The sequence below is a fragment of the Limulus polyphemus genome, unplaced genomic scaffold (assembly GCF_000517525.1).
Source record: "Limulus polyphemus unplaced genomic scaffold, Limulus_polyphemus-2.1.2 Scaffold1209, whole genome shotgun sequence".
NCBI lineage: Eukaryota > Metazoa > Arthropoda > Merostomata > Xiphosura > Limulidae > Limulus > Limulus polyphemus.
Genome location: NW_013666819.1, coordinates 29,347 through 48,248, shown reverse-complemented (window position 1 = coordinate 48,248; position 18,902 = coordinate 29,347). Strand labels below are relative to the sequence as shown.

The window sequence follows — 18,902 nt, the reverse complement described above, 5'->3', positions numbered from 1 at the left end:
AGTTCAATAAAATTTTGAATGCGAGTGAACAAACAAGATGACATGGCCTTTCACCTGTGACCCATGTCGTAAGGGTTAATTGACATTGATATTGTTGTTAGCTTAGGAAATACCAGTTATTGGCTGAGGCCTTAATTGGATTGCTGTAGACTAGCTGTGTTGATTTCAGAAAACCATGAAAAAGCTTTTATGATAATTAATAGCTAATCACATAAAAACACTGGCATCTCATGCTTATTTTTGATACTATATGGTAGTATAACTACATATGGCTGTTTACTTTATTAACATCTGGAGAATATGGAGGGGTTCAGACCCCTCCCCTAGATTCTCATCTAATTATATAACATTGAACAAAACAGTTACAAAATTATATATCAGAAACTCAACATAATGCACACAAACAGTAAATTTACGATCTACACTTTATTTAACATTTAAGTACGTCATGAGTACTCCCAGCCAATTGCCTTTCCTTTAATCAGCAGTTCAAAATTAGTGAGAGTGGCAGAGAACCTCAGTAGTTTTGTCATAAAAACAAAGTGTAAGCAAGTTTGGTGGCAATGGAAATTGTACCAGAGACCCTCAAATCACAAGATCCCTCTACAATTACCAGGCCTTGCCTGCCCAAAGCTGAAAATTATTTAGTAAAAATCTTATAATGCTAAATTCAGGTTTCAATACCCCTAATGGAGTAAAACACAGGTAGCCCTTTATGTACCTTTGTGCTTAATAACAAACAAAGATAAAGACAATATTTCTTTGATATTTTGAAATTGTAAATAGTAATAAGAGAAATCCTGTCTCTTATTTGATTATTTCTGTGATAGTCAAATTAACCATAATTTTGATTCGTTGATTATTTTCATGACAACTGGTATCAGAATTTTGATTAATCAGTTGTTAGAATTATGGAAAACACAAATAACTGGAGCCACTAATTGCAATTAGTTGATTGTTTTGTGACAATCAATGTAATAGTAATTTTGAATAAATTGTCCAGCTCTAATTCTAGGCAGACAAATATATAATAAACGATAACATCAACCTGCCCTACTATCTAATAAAAATAGAATATTGCCACAATGTTGTAAATATTTTATGTTAAATAAAAAATACAATAAATACATAAAACAATTTCAATCAAGTGCATGTGATGATGGATGTACCTTGTAAAGTGTATTTCTGATGATTTCTATGTTCATTTCATCCAGATCTTGCTCAGAGATACAATCCACAAAAAAGGGAGCTACAATATACAAAATATCTGGAGTATACTTTACTGATCTCACTCTTGAATAATCTTTATACAAGATACGTTTTCATTACATGATTTATTCATCCATTAATTATGGTAACATCATAACCTTGCCTCTGATGAGTATGTGCACTAAAACTACATACAGCTTGCATTTGCAGTAATGATTTCTACTCACATATAGGGCCGTAATGAAGGTATATTTTGACCTATGAAGGTTTGGAACACATTACCATTTGAAAGTTTGAACCTTCAATAATGCTAATTTTCATAACTTACTGATTACTTGACCATAACTACTAGTTAATATTTAATTGAAAAACATTTCATTTTATAGGTAAACCACATAAATGAAATACAACATTCACAGGTTGTTTAAAAATATATTATAGAGAAAGTTAATAATGTTTTATATTTTAAACAAAAATAAAATATGCACAATGTTTAAGTACATGATGCTAAGTGTGATACTAGTTAATATTTAATTGAAAACATTTCATTTATAGGTAAGCCACATAAATGAAATACAACATTCACAGGTTGTTTAAAAATATATTATAGAGAAAGTTAATAATGTTTTATATGTTAAACAAAAATAAAATATGCACAATGTTTAAGTACATGATGCTAAGTGTGATATTCATATTGATACATACAGTAAACTTGCATTGCAAAGGCATTCTATTGCATCCAATTAATTCTCTTACTACGGGCAGGACAAAGTGTGCATGTCATGACTTTTTACAAGAGTTCCATTAATATTTAATTAAACTACTTTATTATCATGGCATATGAATAAACATAACATGAAAACATAGTTAATAAATCAATTTATATTATATAAGTTTTAATTTTATAAAGAAATATTTATAAAATCCTCAACCAATCTCACCCTATTATTAGAATTGTGACATCTGCTCTCTAGATATACCCTCTTCTCTAATTTATTTACCACCCTTCTGAGAAATATGCAATTTAATATAAATTATTCATTACACTATTGTTATTACTCATGCAAAGCATAACTTTTATAGCTTTCAACCATATTTGGTTACAGAGCCATAAAATAGAAAATCAGATGCCTCTTGCCATGGCCACCTGTCACATCCTCTTTTTCACAAATTGCCCCTAGCTCTCTCTGCCATTTAATACTATATTATTTATAAAATTAGAAGTGATGTATGGAAGAAAAACAGTTTATCAGTAAGATGAATTGCAAGTAATCCTAAAATACAGGAGAAAGGATACAACTAAGCCTAATTTCTAACCAGAATTGGACTATGAGTATCAACCAATCTGACAAAACTTATGTTATAGAACTCAAATAACTACAGATAATAATATTAAAAATAAAATTATAATTTCCAAAGTCGCTGAACTATATGTCAAAATGTGTGTTCTCCCAAACTTGAGGCGAGGTCCAATGAAGATCAGCTCACTAGATGATCATCTCCCATATATTCATGGAGAAATATTTTGTAAAAATACTTCATTAAAACTTCTGATCTTTTGTCTGTAAAAGACTTGTAATGCTTAATAAAGACTTGCAAAATTTTGCAAAAAAAAACATATTAAAACTTACAGTATGGAAACTCTAAAGGTAAATTTGGGGTCAAGATTTAGGTTGAATTGACTGAGCCCATAGTGAGAGAGTTAAAAGAACTGCAGCTGACTTAAGCAGAACAAATCTATATTTCATGGTCACTGTTCCAAGCAGATTAAGAGTCATAGTCTTTTTAACATAAAATTGTTCCTTAATTAACAATAAAAATTATTTGTGTTAGTGTATATTTTAAGTATTATACTTATTCCACCATAACACTTGTACACTAGCCATTCAGTAAATTTCATTGAATCACTAAACATAACAGATTCTGCTAACAAAAATAAGAAAAAATCTGACACTGCTTGAATGCTGCTTAATGAAACTTTGAGTGATTAGAACTATCTTTGAATTCCTGGCTAGTGAATGAACCTTCCAATACATCCCTTCTTAATGAAGCAAAAAACATTTTGAAATACCTACCTAAAGGAGTGTCTACTAATACAGCATTATATAGCTCAGCAGGTGTGGCAGCAATATGAATGGCTTCCATCTGATCAAAGCTTCCTAAAGGATGACATTTGGGAATAAGCTCAGATATTGGTCTTTGGTGGAGAGTTCCTGTGATCAGCAAGATGATGTTGTCAATCATATAACTGTACCTGAAAATTTTCCAAAGTGTATATATTATTTTTTCAAGAGAAAAGATGTCTTTAAAATGTCTAATAATTCATAGCTATTCTTAAAAAGTGATAAACCTTTGGTCAAATAACTCATACAAAATGTTTAAAATGGGTCCCATATAGAATTTATTGTATGAAACATCAGTGTTTCTTCTGTAAAATGTTTTTTCAACTGTTCTGGATACTCTTAAGTCATAGGTTCTGAAACGAATGCACCCCTTCAGATATTCATTTCCCATGTCTAAGAAACAGTATTTGTATAATGTTTAAGAAGGAATTGTTATTATACCAGCAATATTTTGAAGAAACATGAAAAACTTCTTAACTAGTCAGATCCATGTTCCCCCTGATAACTGTATTGTGCCACTCCTACTACTAACCCTTTTTTTTTTTATATTATAGGAATGCTGATTTTTTTCACTTCAAACAGGATGAACTTAATCAAATTGCATGAATCTTAGTAAAAACTTGCTAAACAGTCCATAGTTTTGGCTTTAAAAAAATCATATGATTTAATCTACTTGTTCTATCATTTTTTATATTGTGAAATTTCCAAAATATTGTTGGGAGACTGTTTTGAAAAACATTAAAAATTCTTTTTTCTTAGAACTTTAATTCTTTTATTCTAGATCAGCAAATTGCATTTGCTTTACGCAATCAATTTCAACTTGATTGATAAGTTAATACCGTATTTTGCTGATTGCAGTAGTCATTATTGCCTGACCTACATATTGCCTGACCTGATATGACCTACATTTTGATCTTGTCAAAATGGTGTCATATCAGGGTAGATAAATATTCTTGGTAAAAATCAAATTATATTTAATGAATATAGTTCCTTTTCAATAATTAATAAGTTCCTTTACTTAGCAACACTGTTTGAATACAATAAACTTAACTATGAGCTATTAGAATATTTTGCTTTTGCTTACTATGCTCTCTAAACCTAACTAGACTTAGCTGTTGTCTTGTCATATAAGAAAATTTCCATAGTTTTCGAACAGTGTCTATTTGTACCAGATACAAAATGAAAGCAATTCCAAAGGCTAGAAATAATCATATGACCAGGCCCAGGCCCAGGCCCATATATATCTGTGTGATCTTGTGCATTTCTAATGTCAGCTCTAAATGCACACTCTGAAGATGAACTATCCAATTTTATTATTGAATCAACTTACTGGAATCTTAACTCTGTTTAAAAAATAAGATATTCTTTCCAAATTCATTATATGACCCTTTTTGTTTGTTACTTCTCATTATTTAAAATTACTTCATTATTAGTATTATTATCTGCATGGTTATTAAGCAAAAATATTCAATTTAGCTTTATTCACACATTAAAGTATTTCAGTTTAAGAGCAACTTTAAAACATTGTTTAGTGTCCCAGTGCTTAGGAAGCCATATGATCATCTATTTATTCACAACAATAAATAAATAAATGAGCTTTTATTCACCAGAGACTCTAAAAATAACTGTGAAGTTCAGCCAGGCATTATCCTTCTTGGAAATGTCTTTATACATACTTAATTTTCATTTGTACAGCACAGGATAATGCTGCACTTCAATAATTCAATTTTTCATCTTCTATATTTCACATGCTTCTGTGTTTTGAGCTGTGTCAAAGGTGTTAACTTTACCTATGACTGCTCAGTTTCATTCAAGCTGTACAGTGAGGAAAAAAAAAAAGTTCAGATAGGTGCTATTAAAGGAAGTGGCATCACTTACGTTCAGTGTGGATCACCTCCAGTCTCATAAACTACCCATAAAATTTCATTGTTCTTTTCAGCAGTTGCATATAATCATACATCTTCCCACAAAACCACAAAATATTTCTCATACCCCTTTACTGACTCTACATTGGTGCAAGTTGTTTAAATCTAATCTAGCCAAAATTTAATATTGATATTTAAGCTTTGCCTGTAGCTATTTTAAAAGATGAGTTTCATTAGTAGTTGTTCACATCACATGCTGTGAGGTCATAAAAGAGAAAGAAAAATTGCATTAGAAAAAAAACACTGAGCATAATATTCTCAAGTTTCTTAAAAAATATGAACATATTCTTTAGGATCTGGGTAATAAAAAAATGTAAGTACATTGTCACAGCCACGACTCCTCGGAGCTGTTCAAAAATGAAGTTTGAACTTTTTCCTTTTTATTTACGAATTAAATAAAACAAATATTAAAAAAAATATATGAATTATAAAATAGTTTTGAAGTTATTATTTTCAATTAATTCTGTGTTTATGTGTTAGAGTCAAAATACACATGCCACCACCTTCTACAGATGCCACTCAAACATGGTATTATGTATTTGATTTCGGGAGTTACTAACTACTCATATTACCCTACAATGCTGATTTAGTGACAATTCATGTAACAAGAAAGAAAATACTAGATACAATATTCTAAAAACTGTAGATATGCATTTTGGAAGTTCTAGAAGTTAAGCAAATGTAAAATGCAAACTATAAGATAGAAAAATGTATTATTTATTTATTTTCCCTTGAACATTACCTTACATCATCAATTCACAGATGTATCTTGAGTACAAATACTTTATTAGCAGAGTTAATTTTTTGAGTACAATAAACTTGTATTGTTTGCTAAATGCCTGCCACAATTCATGAAGATACACAATAATAAATTCAGAATTATAGTCAATATTACTTCCCCAATATAGGGTGAGTCCATTGAACTGATTCCATACACATTCTGTTGTAACCATTGAAGAGCTATTTCTCAATCTTCAAGGCTTCTACCTCTTTGCCCATCTAAGCATTGAACTTGCTTGCTCCAGTTTTTTATATCCCACTTGAATACCATTGGCAATATCTAATTTGCAAAACTCTCCACCAACATTAATATGCCCTTTATCCATGTACTGTATATAAGCACCTCATTCAGTTAATATAATCACTTTTTAGTGACTTAAGCCATTCCCAACACTAACACTGGCTCTAAGTGGGGAGGAAGGGTGGGAGAGCATCAGCGGAGGTAAATATTATTGGAAATACATTTTCAATTTAGGAAAAATGTTAACTTCCAATACATACTTAACATCCTCTGACACTTTAGCTAGAATCCCACATTGAGAAGGTGGAGGGGCCAGTGTGTATATATATATATATATATATACAACAATGAGTCTTTGGAGTAATCCACTTGAGAATAACTTCATTAACTTTTTACATACTGTGACTTTTTCTGACTTCCATAACATTCCTATTTACTAAATCACTGGATATTTATAATGTATCTTTTGCATAATTTTTAGTTTAAAAGTTGGAAAAGCTTTGTGAAATACTGGGTCTAAAATCTGTAACAAAAATCACATGAATTAATGTTTTTTCCACAATCCTCTTAATTTGTAGATTTTGGGTTCCAAATCAGCAGTGTATAAAAATAGTATTTCAGATCTATCTTTTGTTCCCCATGTCTTTCATTATCCAGCCCAACTGAAGTTATGGTATTAAAGGAAGGTCCCCTTGGGCAGTGTGATGTGGGGGACAAAATATAGATCTGAAATTCTATTTTTAGCACTAGTGCATGACGTCATCATGTAAGGATAAAAGGCGAGAGGTCCCAAAGGAGAAATAAATGATGAAGAGAACCCGAAAAGGGAGACATATTCGCCAAGTAACATTGATTATCCCAAACTGGTCACAGCAGATGATCCAAGTCTGAACCAGCATAAGAGAGAAAGAATGATCACCTTCTCAAGCAACTGAAGTCTTATGAAAAAAGGCCCAGTCAGGATACAGAAGGGGTGTCGCAAAATAAATCACCCTTTTTTCCCCAAGAGCATAACAAAGTAAAATAATATTTGAATTCAATCAAAAAAGTAATTCCAAGTATCAATATCACTTAATTGGGCCACCGTTGTTCTCACACACGAGTTTTAATTAATTTGCAAAAGATTTCAGCAATGCAACAAACATGCCTGTTTTTGTGACTGTCTCTGTGAGCACATCAGTGAGAACACGAATCAAGGTTTCACATTTGTGTCTTTCACATTCAGGCAAAGTTTCCAACATTTCTTCTGTGCATTGTTGAACAAAAGCTCTGACTTAAATTCTTGGAGCATGTCTGCAATTAGTTTCTGAGCCATCCCGAAGGCAGCACATGTGACACAAACCTAAGTTCTAGTGAGCACCATGATTCAAAAAATGAAATTCGTGAATCAAACACCCAAGAGTACATTGAAATGACGTTATCTCATAAGTGATGATAGTCAGGGTCCAAGTTCATCATTTCTTTAGGGGAAAAAGTGTGATTTATTTTGCAACACCCCTTAAGTATGTTGAAAGAGGATGCAGGAAGCATCAATAGCATATTGCATCCAAATGATAATGATCACAGGCAAGAAGGAGATGTAGATATGTCTTCAAAGAAAGATGTTATAAGGAACATGTAGTCAAAAGTTTAAATGAAGCACATATGAGATCATGAAAAACTAAATTAAGATCCCAGTCAAGCATGAGAATAGAATGAGGGGATTACTGAAGAAGGAAGGACAGGGGAAGAAAAAATCCAATGGTAACAGAAAAGGTGAACTGTAGTTGATAAAGCTACCCAACAACCAGCAATATTGGAAACAGAAAATCTACTGTTGAACAACCATGTGAAAAAGGCCAAAATATGGGCCAAGAGCAAATTCAGAAAAAAAAAAACTAGAGGGTGTAGAGATAACTCCACGGTAGAATCTTGTCTGATTGAGAAAGGTGATCCATCACCAGATTTAGAGCTTGTAGTATGTGATAAGTCATGATATGAGCCTGATGGAAATGAGCTCAATACAGCAGGTCCAATGTATGGAAGCAGAAACCTGAAAAGTGTACTGTATGACAGCTGACATAAGAAATAACTCTTAAGAGTGGATAACGACCAATTGATCCACGAGAAGAAGGGAGGAAATGGGGACATGCCAAAGAGAGAGCAAGAAGTTTCAGTAAGTTGACGTGGAAAGAACTTCCTCCACAGCCCACAAGCACAAAGTCAAAAGCATCTGTAAAGAGATGGATATCCGGTTTAAAAAGGGGAGACACATAATCAAGAACAATGGATCCCAAAAAAAGGTCCACTGAGCTCACAATGTCCACCAGAGAAGGTGTACATGTGCATGGCCTAAAGGAATGAGTGGTGTGAGAGAAGCCAGAATCTAAGAAAAGCAAAAGAACCTAGGGCATAGGATGTAAATAGAAAGCATTAAATCTTTCGACACGGGGTCGGTCAATTTGACCGAGTCACATGACCTTCTGTACTCATTTAAAATACACATAAATTTAATACTTATAACTCTCTATATATATTGGATATATCTTCACAAAATTTGGCAGTCTTTCAGTTAATATTACAAGTCTTTCACATACAAACAGTCATATTTCTTAGTGAAGTATTTCTAATAAAATAAAGTTTTGTCCATGAATATATTGAGTATTTGTTTTGAATAGTCCATGTGCAAAGTAATTTTCATGTTAAAATTAAATATACTTTTTGTCATCTCAAAAATCTCCAATTTCCTTTGTGTAATCCCTAAAACCTCCTAAATGCATTTCAAACGTTTTTTGTCACTAAATCCTCATAGTTTTTATGTTATTTTCTTTACTCTATCTCAAAATGAGATCGGTCCATTCGACTGACCTCGTAACCACCAAAAAAAAATTTAAATAAACCTAAATTAACCTTCTTATCTTTCTAGAATGATTTCAAATTGTAACCTGAAACTACATTTGTTTATCCTAAGTAGCTCTTAGTTCGTAACATTATACATCTATTTGTAATTAAATTTTATTGTTTTATTGCCCTTTGAACCATGTCTGACTGCTACCCCCGCCATTATAAGTTGTAAATCACTCGGGGAACGTGCAGCTCACGTTACGCTATCGAATTACATTACTCACGAGCTGCTCGAGTGTGTGCCTCATGAACCATTTTAATTATATTATTATTATTACTTCTTTTACCAAATCTAGTCTTAAATAACTTAAAAAGATCTGTACTTTTAATTTTAGTTACTTTTATAATAATAAATAAAGAATAAATATGAAAAACAAGAAATAAAGTACTAACCCAATCTTCTTTTTTCTTGCCCTCAATTGTCAAAGAGAGTTAATTATATTATTATTATTACTTGTTTTACCAAATCTAGTCTTAAATAACTTAAAAAGATCTGTACTTTTAATTTTAGTTACTTTTATAATAATAAATAAAGAATAAATATGAAAAACAAGAAATAAAGTACTAACCCAATCTTCTTTTTTCTTGCCCTCAATTGTCAAAGAGAGTTAAGCCTGATTTTTTTTTGGTGATTATAGTAAAGTACAGTTTTTACTTAATTAAATAATACACCAAATAATATAGACTCATAACATGAAAAGTTGACAAATGCACTTACTTCAAAAATTTTCCTGGCTTTCTAACAATGCGACAAAAGCCATTACAAATTCATCCAAGCTAGTTGTTAATTTTCCCACAGGAACGATGTTGCTAGTGAAATTGACTCTTATCTGTTCAGAACACACTGTTATACAATATGCCATTTGATAGATGAAAACCTTGACTTTCTATTGGTTATAGGTAATATATAATGAAATGTAAGAGAGAACTATCAACGAACTGTGGAAAAGTGGGTGTGGTTTTCTATTTGATAGCTCTGTACCCAAACAAAATTGAAGACTATATAAGTTATGGTCTGTTTGAGCAATAGCGATTTTATAGAGAGTATTTTACGTTTAATTTCGTACATTTTCGAGGGGTGATGGATAACATAGGGATGATGACATGCTAAGACAAAATGTGTCATGTGTGCTGCAATAGTGGAAATTCAGGATTTTTTATACATTTCCTTGTAGAATTACGAAGTTAAAAACTTGTATACTGTTAAAATATGGATTATTAGCTAAGATTTTATGCTATTCTAATTGGTATAACATAAACAAAAAGTAGTATAATAAAATTTTGAATTTAAGACACTAAAACCTTGTATCATGTGCAGTAAAGGACACCCGTGGAGAAAGGGTTAATCTTCGTGACAAGACATTCTATTACTCATAGAGAAAGTGGTGAAAGCTGAACTCTACTGAGATGGGAGTTGAAGAACATGCCCAAATGAACCAAATATTGGATAACTTGGAAGGCTTGACAAGCCAGCTAAGAAGCCCACAGAAAAATGCAGGTGTGAGAGAAGAAGCCCTCCTGAGAAGAGGCAAAAAAAAGCCAGTCATCCATGTAATAATAGAACCCCAAACCATGAGCATGGCAGGCAAATGCCCCCATGACACAACTAAAGACATAAGGAGCAGATGCAATGTCAAAAAGAAAGAGCACAGAACTCAAAGACCCAATCCTAATGGACAAAACAAAGAAAATGTCTGGGGAGCATGACAATCAAAATGCGTAAAAAGGCATCTGAAGCATCAATCTCAGTCATCCACAGTGCTAAGTAGGTACAAGAAGTTCCAAACACTGGGAATCTAGGAACAGAAATAAGGATAGCTGTAAGCCAGGACAAAATAGTCAAGCAGACAAGGCAAGTTAGTATGGATGTGCAGTTGTTGAAGACATAAGTCTGTATGGACCCTAATGTCAAATAAATGAGGGGGAAAAAAGTAATATTCAGTATGGGTTTCATGTAATAATGCATGGGAAGAACTGAAGGAGAAAGAAAACAACATACCACAAAAATTATGGAAAGGAAGAAATTAGAACGGTGAGGATTTTCCTCAACAGATAAAGCTGTGCATAGAGCAAACACTGGTAGGGGAAATAGCCAGTCAATATCACCATCATCCTGGTCATCTTCAAATTATGGAAAAGGAGCATCAGATGAATGGACAGGAGGAGGAGGAGGCCCGGTATGCATGAAGGAACCCACAACATGTTGAACAATAACTGTCATGTCCACCACAGACAAAGAACTCACATTAGACACTAGTCCTACATTAGTAACATTGTCACTATCATGGGATGAAGTACAAGTTACCATCACTTGAGTATTCATAACAGTAAATTGCCAAATGTTTTTTTTTCTAAGTGAAATGAAAAAAAAAACACACACTGGATATGAGAAATATGATCACTAAACCAGGGAAACTTACACAAAAGTTAATTAAGTCATAAATTATGACAAATCTCAAGTAAATGATTAACAATTTTGGAACACATCCATTCTCTACAATGCAGAGGAAATGATTGAAGTTAGTTCGAGCACAAGTAGGTTGTGTCACCTTCTATGATGCAGTTCATGTTAAACACATACTTTTTAGGTGGGAGGCAGATCAAGAATAGTAGCATGCAATTCTCATAGGCAGATGCATGTAGGAATCAAGCTGTTCTGTGTGTAGAAACAAGGTATCTTCTCAGAAAAAAGTTGTTTCATGATGAAATCACAACTTTTGGAATAATCTAAATAAAACTGTTATAGAGATTCAAAATCTTTACACATTTGTAATTGTGATATAATCAACATGTTTAGCAAATATACTGGTTGTACATGCTAATTCGTAAATGATACTCTAGCTACGGTAGTTTATTACAGTTGATTATTTTCCTTTCACTTTAACTCTGTTACCACGAGCTCAGCCACTTCAACTAAGTTCATGACTCCACAGTGGTCATCATAGTTTCCATACTATAACTTTTTTTGTATCTTCAAAAAATTTTGCAAGCTTGTAGTAAACATTACAAATTTTTTGTACACAAAAAAATCAGGTTTTTTTTAGTTATGTATTTTTACTAAACATTTCTCCATGAATGCAGGATATCCAAAAAGTCTGGAACAATAGATGATTTGTAACTTTTCTTAATTTCAGTGCATGCCTGATTATGGCAATGTCAAAGCATGAAAAGATCAAGTTAATAATGCTGTTAATCTAAACTTGTTTCAATTTACAATGAAAGCATGTATAACACATTCTGTGAAATTTGTTGAAGTGCATATGGTTCCAAATATTTCAGACATCCTGTATATGAAGTCAAAGTGTTGACTGCTCTGAGAGCAAAGTGATGTTCATGTTAAGATTAAAAATGATTTTCTTCATCTGAAAATTGTAAAATTTCATTTGTGTAATCTCTAAAACCTCCTAAATAAATAACAAGCATGTTTTTTTCAGTAAAACTTTATATTTTATCTGATATTTTCTCTACCATAACTACTCATTTGGCCAATTTGACTAAAGCTTGTAACAGTATATATCTGTTTCTACCTAAAGTTTATTGTCCTATTGCTCTTTGAATCATGTCTAATTAATATTTTCACCCCACAAGTTGTAAATCACTCCATAAATGTGTGGCTCATGTTATCATATTGAATTACATAAGGCACAACTTGTTCACAAGCTGCTTATGACCATGCCTTGTGAAGATTTTTTTATTATTATCTTACCTAATCTAACCTAGTAAGTTTTTAATTTGTACATTTTAGTTACTTTTATAGTAATAAATAAAGAATACAAATCAAAAACAAGAAATATAGTACTTACTTGGATCTTCTATTTTTTGCTGTCGACTGTCAATGAAACTTAAATCTACTTTTTTATATTAATGGTAATACTACACTAAATAATGTTTTATTTAATTAAATACTGCACCTAAGAACACAGAATGATAACACTCAAAAAGCAATGTTCTATAATTATCATAGTTTGTAGGCTTTCTAGCTATGCAATAAGAGCTGTTAAAAATTTAACTAAGTTCATCAATGTGATTCCATGAGAATACATTTGAAACTGAATGAGGAAATAGACACTGCCCTGTATAGAAGACAACATAATATAATACATCATTTGACAGATTAAAACTTTGGCTTTCTGTTGTTTATAAAACATATAGTATGAAACTGTTGGCAATTTGTGAAAGATGGGATGTGGCAAGTGGGTATGATTTTCTAATTTATTGCTCCTTAGATAGATAAATTTGAAGGATATAAAAATTCTACTTTGCCTGAGTAATATCAATATTATACTGAGTACTTTAATCTAAATTATGTACTTCTTGGAAATGTGATTAATAAATTAGAGAAGAGGAAAAACCTAGAGAACAAATCTCACAATTCTTATACTAGGGGATATTGAAGATTTTTTAAATATTACCTTATGCAATTAAATCTTGCATAATATTAAAATTTGATTTATTGACCATGTTTTGATGCAAAAAGTCCTGGAGTGGATGCCCCTTAACATTTGATGTTAAACACAACAGTGGATTTGTCAGAATGGATCATAATTAAATGATCCATAAGATAGGGGAAGGAAATGGGAGCATGCCTGATGGACAGCAAGAAGTTCATGAGTATTGATACAGAAAAAGCATTATTTGCATGATCAAGTGCCTGAAGTCAGGCTGTCATCCAGAGGCACTCCCCAGTATGAGAGGAAAGCATCAGTGAAGATGTGAAGGTTCAGTCTGAAAGGTGGTATGGGAATGCTGGAGATGGTACTGGAATGGTCCAGCCACCAAGTCAGTTCCTTGAGAAGAGGTGCAGGGAGGTGGATAATCAAAGAAAATACATTTTGGGAAAGGTTCCATTGCTTACACAATGTCCATTAGAGGAGACATGTGTGCAACCCAGACAAAAAGTGGTTACAGAGAAGCCATGGTCCCCAAAATAACCTCTCCTGCAGAATAAAAAGGAATAGACACTTGAGATCCTACAGGCAAATGGGCATGGCTGAGACAATAGTTGAATAGAATTCCTAGGTATATGAAGTAAAGGAAGGATTTGGAGATCTTTCAAGCCAATGAGCAGCCTCTTGACAAAGGGAAGTTTGTTCGGAGGATTCTGCCTGGGAATGAGCTAGGAGAAGTCAATTGTCTCTGTAATAATGGAACTGCAGATCCAGTCTGTGAAGATGTCAAGAAAAGGCCCTCATAACAAGGTTACAAATGTATGGAGCTGAAGCCATACTGAATGGAATAGCCCAGAACTGGAATATGCAATTCTGGTGGTCACTCGTCATTATCATAATGACAAACTTGAGATTATAATGATAGGGAATATTACAGTAAAAAAATCATATCAGAGACTCAGAAACACCCATCATAAACTTTTGTAATTTGATGAAGAAAAAGAATTAATATAACTCATATTAGAAATTCTAACTGAAATGTTAAAATTTTTTTAACCTTTACTTTAACCAAAATAAAAAAAAACAATGGTAAGAATGACTGCACAACAAATGGTAACTTAAAGTTCAAAATAATAGGATAAAAAGTTCATAAATCTTAATTATTAAAAAGAAAAACATGTCAGAAGCCAAGCAGTGCCAAGGAAAGAATGAACTTGTGGTAATACACAATATGTTCAAGAGGACTACTACACATGGAGGATGTTTTGCCCTCCTATTGGTGGAGGACTATTGTCTAATGCTGATTACATCTTAACTAGTGTAGTAAACATTTATACATGTAGGTGTGGGAGTTTCATTCAAGGTTGGCACGCGTGCAAAAAATCTTTTTAGCAGTGACGAGATATCGTAGTTCTCAGTTTGTGGAGAGACAAGTAGATCTTTTACAAATGTTTATTTTGTTCTCCATGGAACATTTCAAAGACAAACCCCCATTTTAAAGTTCCACAGTTATATGTTTGTAATATGTCCACACATTATAAACATGATTCAAGAATTCATGAACCACTTAAGCAGGCAACATCTCACAATAAAATTCCCAATGTAATCAGAAGAAAACTCCCATATGGAGACACAACTCATATAAGTAATAAAAACATTTTGTAAATGTAAAATGATGTAGGGCTGGTAGTGCCAAAAAGAATGCAAACACAAATACTGGGATGATACAGCTATACATAGATCATCCCTATATGACTTTCAATATTAAAATTTAATGTCACACTCTAATGCATGTGTACAAAATGGTTATGAGGTCAGTTAAATTGACAGAGTCTGTAATAATCAAGACATACTTTGACTCAACTTGGTTTTCCTTTCATGTAAGTCCTAGGCTCTTAGAAGGACTCGACATGGAGTGGTTTGGATAATGGAGAAAACAATAAGAAGCAAATGGATAGACATAAGGTTGGACCAATCCTGACTGAAGGCAGTTACTGCCAAAGCCTACGGATGTTGAACCAGCGACTGAAAGAGGGGGAGTTGTAATTGAGATGGGTGGCAAATGCATCCAGAAATGGAGTACCACACTGGGTACACAACCTCTGATCTAGGGACAACTCTGTGGGGAGAACCTCTTTGCAATAAGACAACTGATCCACAACAAGATTCAGAGCACCCAAGACAGGACATGCTATTAGGTGAGTGTAATGTGAATGGGCCCAGAATAGGAGTTCTAATGTTAAAAAACAAAGCAAATGTGAACTGGTGCCCCTTATTGATTGATGTAAGAGACAACAGTCAAATTGTCAGAATGGATCATGACCAAATTGCTCCATACCAAAGGTAGGAAATGATTCAAAGCTTGAGGAATAGCAAGAAGCTCCAGAATGTTGATGTGTAGAGCTGATTCAACTAAAGACTAACAACCTGCAATTTCATGGGAATCAATAAATGCTCCACAACCTGTCAGAGAAGCAGTTGTAAAGAGATGCAATTTGGGAAAAAGAAATAAAAGAAGAACACCTGTCATGGTGTTGTCCCTGTTGAGCCACCAGGATAAAATTTATGAATAGTGGGTGGGAGGGCTAGAATAATCGAATCCAAGGTATCCCATGCAAAATTCCATTGATTGTACATCTCTCTGTAGAGAGAGTTAAAGGACATAGTTTCACTGAAGTGCATTAATGTGAGCACAACCCAAGGGAATACGGGCTTCCATGAAAGCCCAAGTCCCCAGTGTGCAGTGAAAGGAGAGGACTGAGCTTTGAGAACTAATAGCTCCATTGATCACAACTGAAGAGGAGAAGGCTGGGCCCAACTGAGATACGAGTTAAAGAACACTCACAAATGAATAAGGTATTGGGTAAGGATTTCTCCAACTTGACAAGCCAACCCACATGAGCTACCTCTTAAAGAACTAACTGTGTCTGTGCATGAGATGTGTGTAGGAATGGAGGTAAAAGCAGCCAGTCGTCCATATAATGGTGAAACTGCAATTTGTGAGAATGGAGGAGATGAACAATGGCTCTGACCATCTGACAAAATATGTAGGGTACAAAAGCCAGACTAAATGGAAGAGCATGTAATTGATAAACACAAACTTTGTGGACAAAACCAAGGTAATGTCTGGATGTTGGAGAAATAGGAATGTGATGGTAATAATCCGAGACATCTACTTTTGTCTTCCAAAGACCTGGAATAAATGCCCACGGAAAAATGACGAAGGACTCCATGGTGAAACGAGGAAGGTCAAAATGGTGGAGACTGGAAAGATGCATGATAGGATGCCAATTTCTGGTCTTCTTGGAAATTATAAACAACATGGAACAGAACTCTGGAGAAGGGTGACTGGTGGATTTGATAGCAACCTTGAGAAGAAGAGCCCAAACTGCTTGGGAAAGATGTTGGCAGGAAACTGGATCCTGAGGAAAAGGGAAGGGGATAAGAAAGGTGGAGTTAAAAAACAAAGGAAAAGTCCTTCAGAATATACTGGAAGCACTCAAGGACCTGAGGTGAAATCACTCCATAGATGTACAAACCTGGCCAAACTTGCTCCAACCATGCCAAAACTTATAGTATAGTCCCCATTACCCTTTACAGTGGAGGATCCAGCAATGAGCAATTTGATAGCTAGCCATCTAAGAGAGGGAGACAAGCAAAGGAGCAGAAGCAGGTGAAGGCTGTGACAGATGCAAAATCAAGGATGAGGGGAAGAAATGTTAATGAGTAGCCTCCATTTTGGACTCCAATGAATCAATAAGATCTCCAAAAACTGGCATAGAAATGGAGCCACAAGAAGGTCCTGCAAATAAGAAGTGGGTAGGATCACATAAGCGAAATGCATATCTTTAACGAGGAGATCCCAACAACAGAGAATCACTCCAGCATGGAATCCATCAGGGGGGTGAGTATCTGCCAAAAACCCTCAGGGGAATGGTGGATGGCCTTGGATAGATGGATGGATGAAAGGTAATGTGGGAGGGTGGTGAGAGTCAAATAAAGATGGGAAAATTATAAAGGTATAAAGGTCAGATCCTCACATCTGAATCAAAGATTCTAAGTTCTGTGAGTACAAAAAAAAAGGAAAATATGAATGATGAAATGCTAATGCATAGAAATACAAGGTATGAGAGGGGCAAGGTCTACTGACACCAGAATGTAACTGTGCTGAAACTAATCAGCGTGTACCCTGACAGCTGAAGAAGAATGGAAAACAGGGTAATCAGAGAAAGCAGCATAATGTAGAAGGGAAAGAGAGTAATCATAGGACACCAGGGATATAGTCAAAAGGTAACATACCTGTGACATCATATCAAGGAAGGCTGAAGATGGTCTGCGAGCATTTACAGACCAACATTGGGATTGCACAGCAGAAGGAGATGGAAATAGGCTATCCAAATCCTTGTTATCCTGTCCAGGTTCACCAAGAAAAGGACTATCTGGTCTGGTATCAGGAGACACAGTAGGCCACATAATGGACTCCAATTCACAATGTACTAAAACCAAAACCTCCTCAGTATAAATTGTGGAACCTGAAGCCTCAGAAACTGCAAGTTGAGGTGCAGTGGTAGCATTAACAATAGTAGTAGTTTTTGTAATTTGAAACTTAGAATTTATAATTCAACTCATAGTGGAGAATGAGAAAATCAACCTACAGTACATAGTTTCACTGTAGAAAAAAAACTAATAAAAACTAAAAACAATCAAATAGATGTTTTACATAAAGTAAATTATTATATCAAAACTCGAAGCAAATGCGAGTGAAATATCTGCACTCTACTATGGCAAATAGAAAACTGAAGATTGGACTCTACAGTAAAGAGGTAGTTAGCTGTGTTAGAAAAGTGTCAAATTCTTATTGGTGGAGGGCTGTCACATGCTTATTTGCAAGCTACAGTGCAGCTCTACCATGTGTAAATCCATGTGGTAGGTGGGTGTATCAAGGGTAGTGGTGTGCAAAAAAATTGTGCATATTGAAGGCAGCACCAAAGAAGAAGAGCTATTTTGTGAGGTATCGTATCAGAATTAGTGTTTTTGATTGCACTATTGTTGTATATTCCAACTAGTCAAGTAACTGAAATACTGTCATCATGGCAAAGCTACTAAGATTACCTGCTGCTGTCACTAATTTTGAACTGCTAACTAAAGGAAAAGCAATTGTCTGTAGCACCTGCCATTATTTTTTCTTCTTTCTGAAATGCTAACTAGAGGAAAGACAACTGGTAGGGCTTGTCCCCATTTTATTCGGTTATTTGCTTACTTTGTTTCTGAGTACCATGGCTCAATTAACTGAGTATAATTGATTAACCCTTTTGAGATTGGTCACAGGTGAGAGGCCATGTCATCTCGTTTG

The 18,902-nt window shown here is 34.0% G+C and overlaps 1 protein-coding gene across 2 annotated transcripts in view; it reads right to left on the bottom strand.

Annotated features, from left to right (window-relative positions):
• The window catches only part of LOC106462618 (V-type proton ATPase subunit d), a 48,964-nt gene that overhangs the window by 12,038 nt on the left and 18,024 nt on the right, over window positions 1–18,902 (bottom strand). For both annotated transcript variants that reach the window (XM_022389934.1, XM_013922560.2), the window contains exons 3-4: window positions 3,285–3,463; window positions 1,170–1,249 (exon numbers count right to left, since the gene is read on the bottom strand). In XM_022389934.1, coding sequence (XP_022245642.1) covers window positions 1,170–1,249; window positions 3,285–3,463 — 259 coding nt within the window. The remainder of the gene's footprint in view (window positions 1–1,169; window positions 1,250–3,284; window positions 3,464–18,902) is intronic.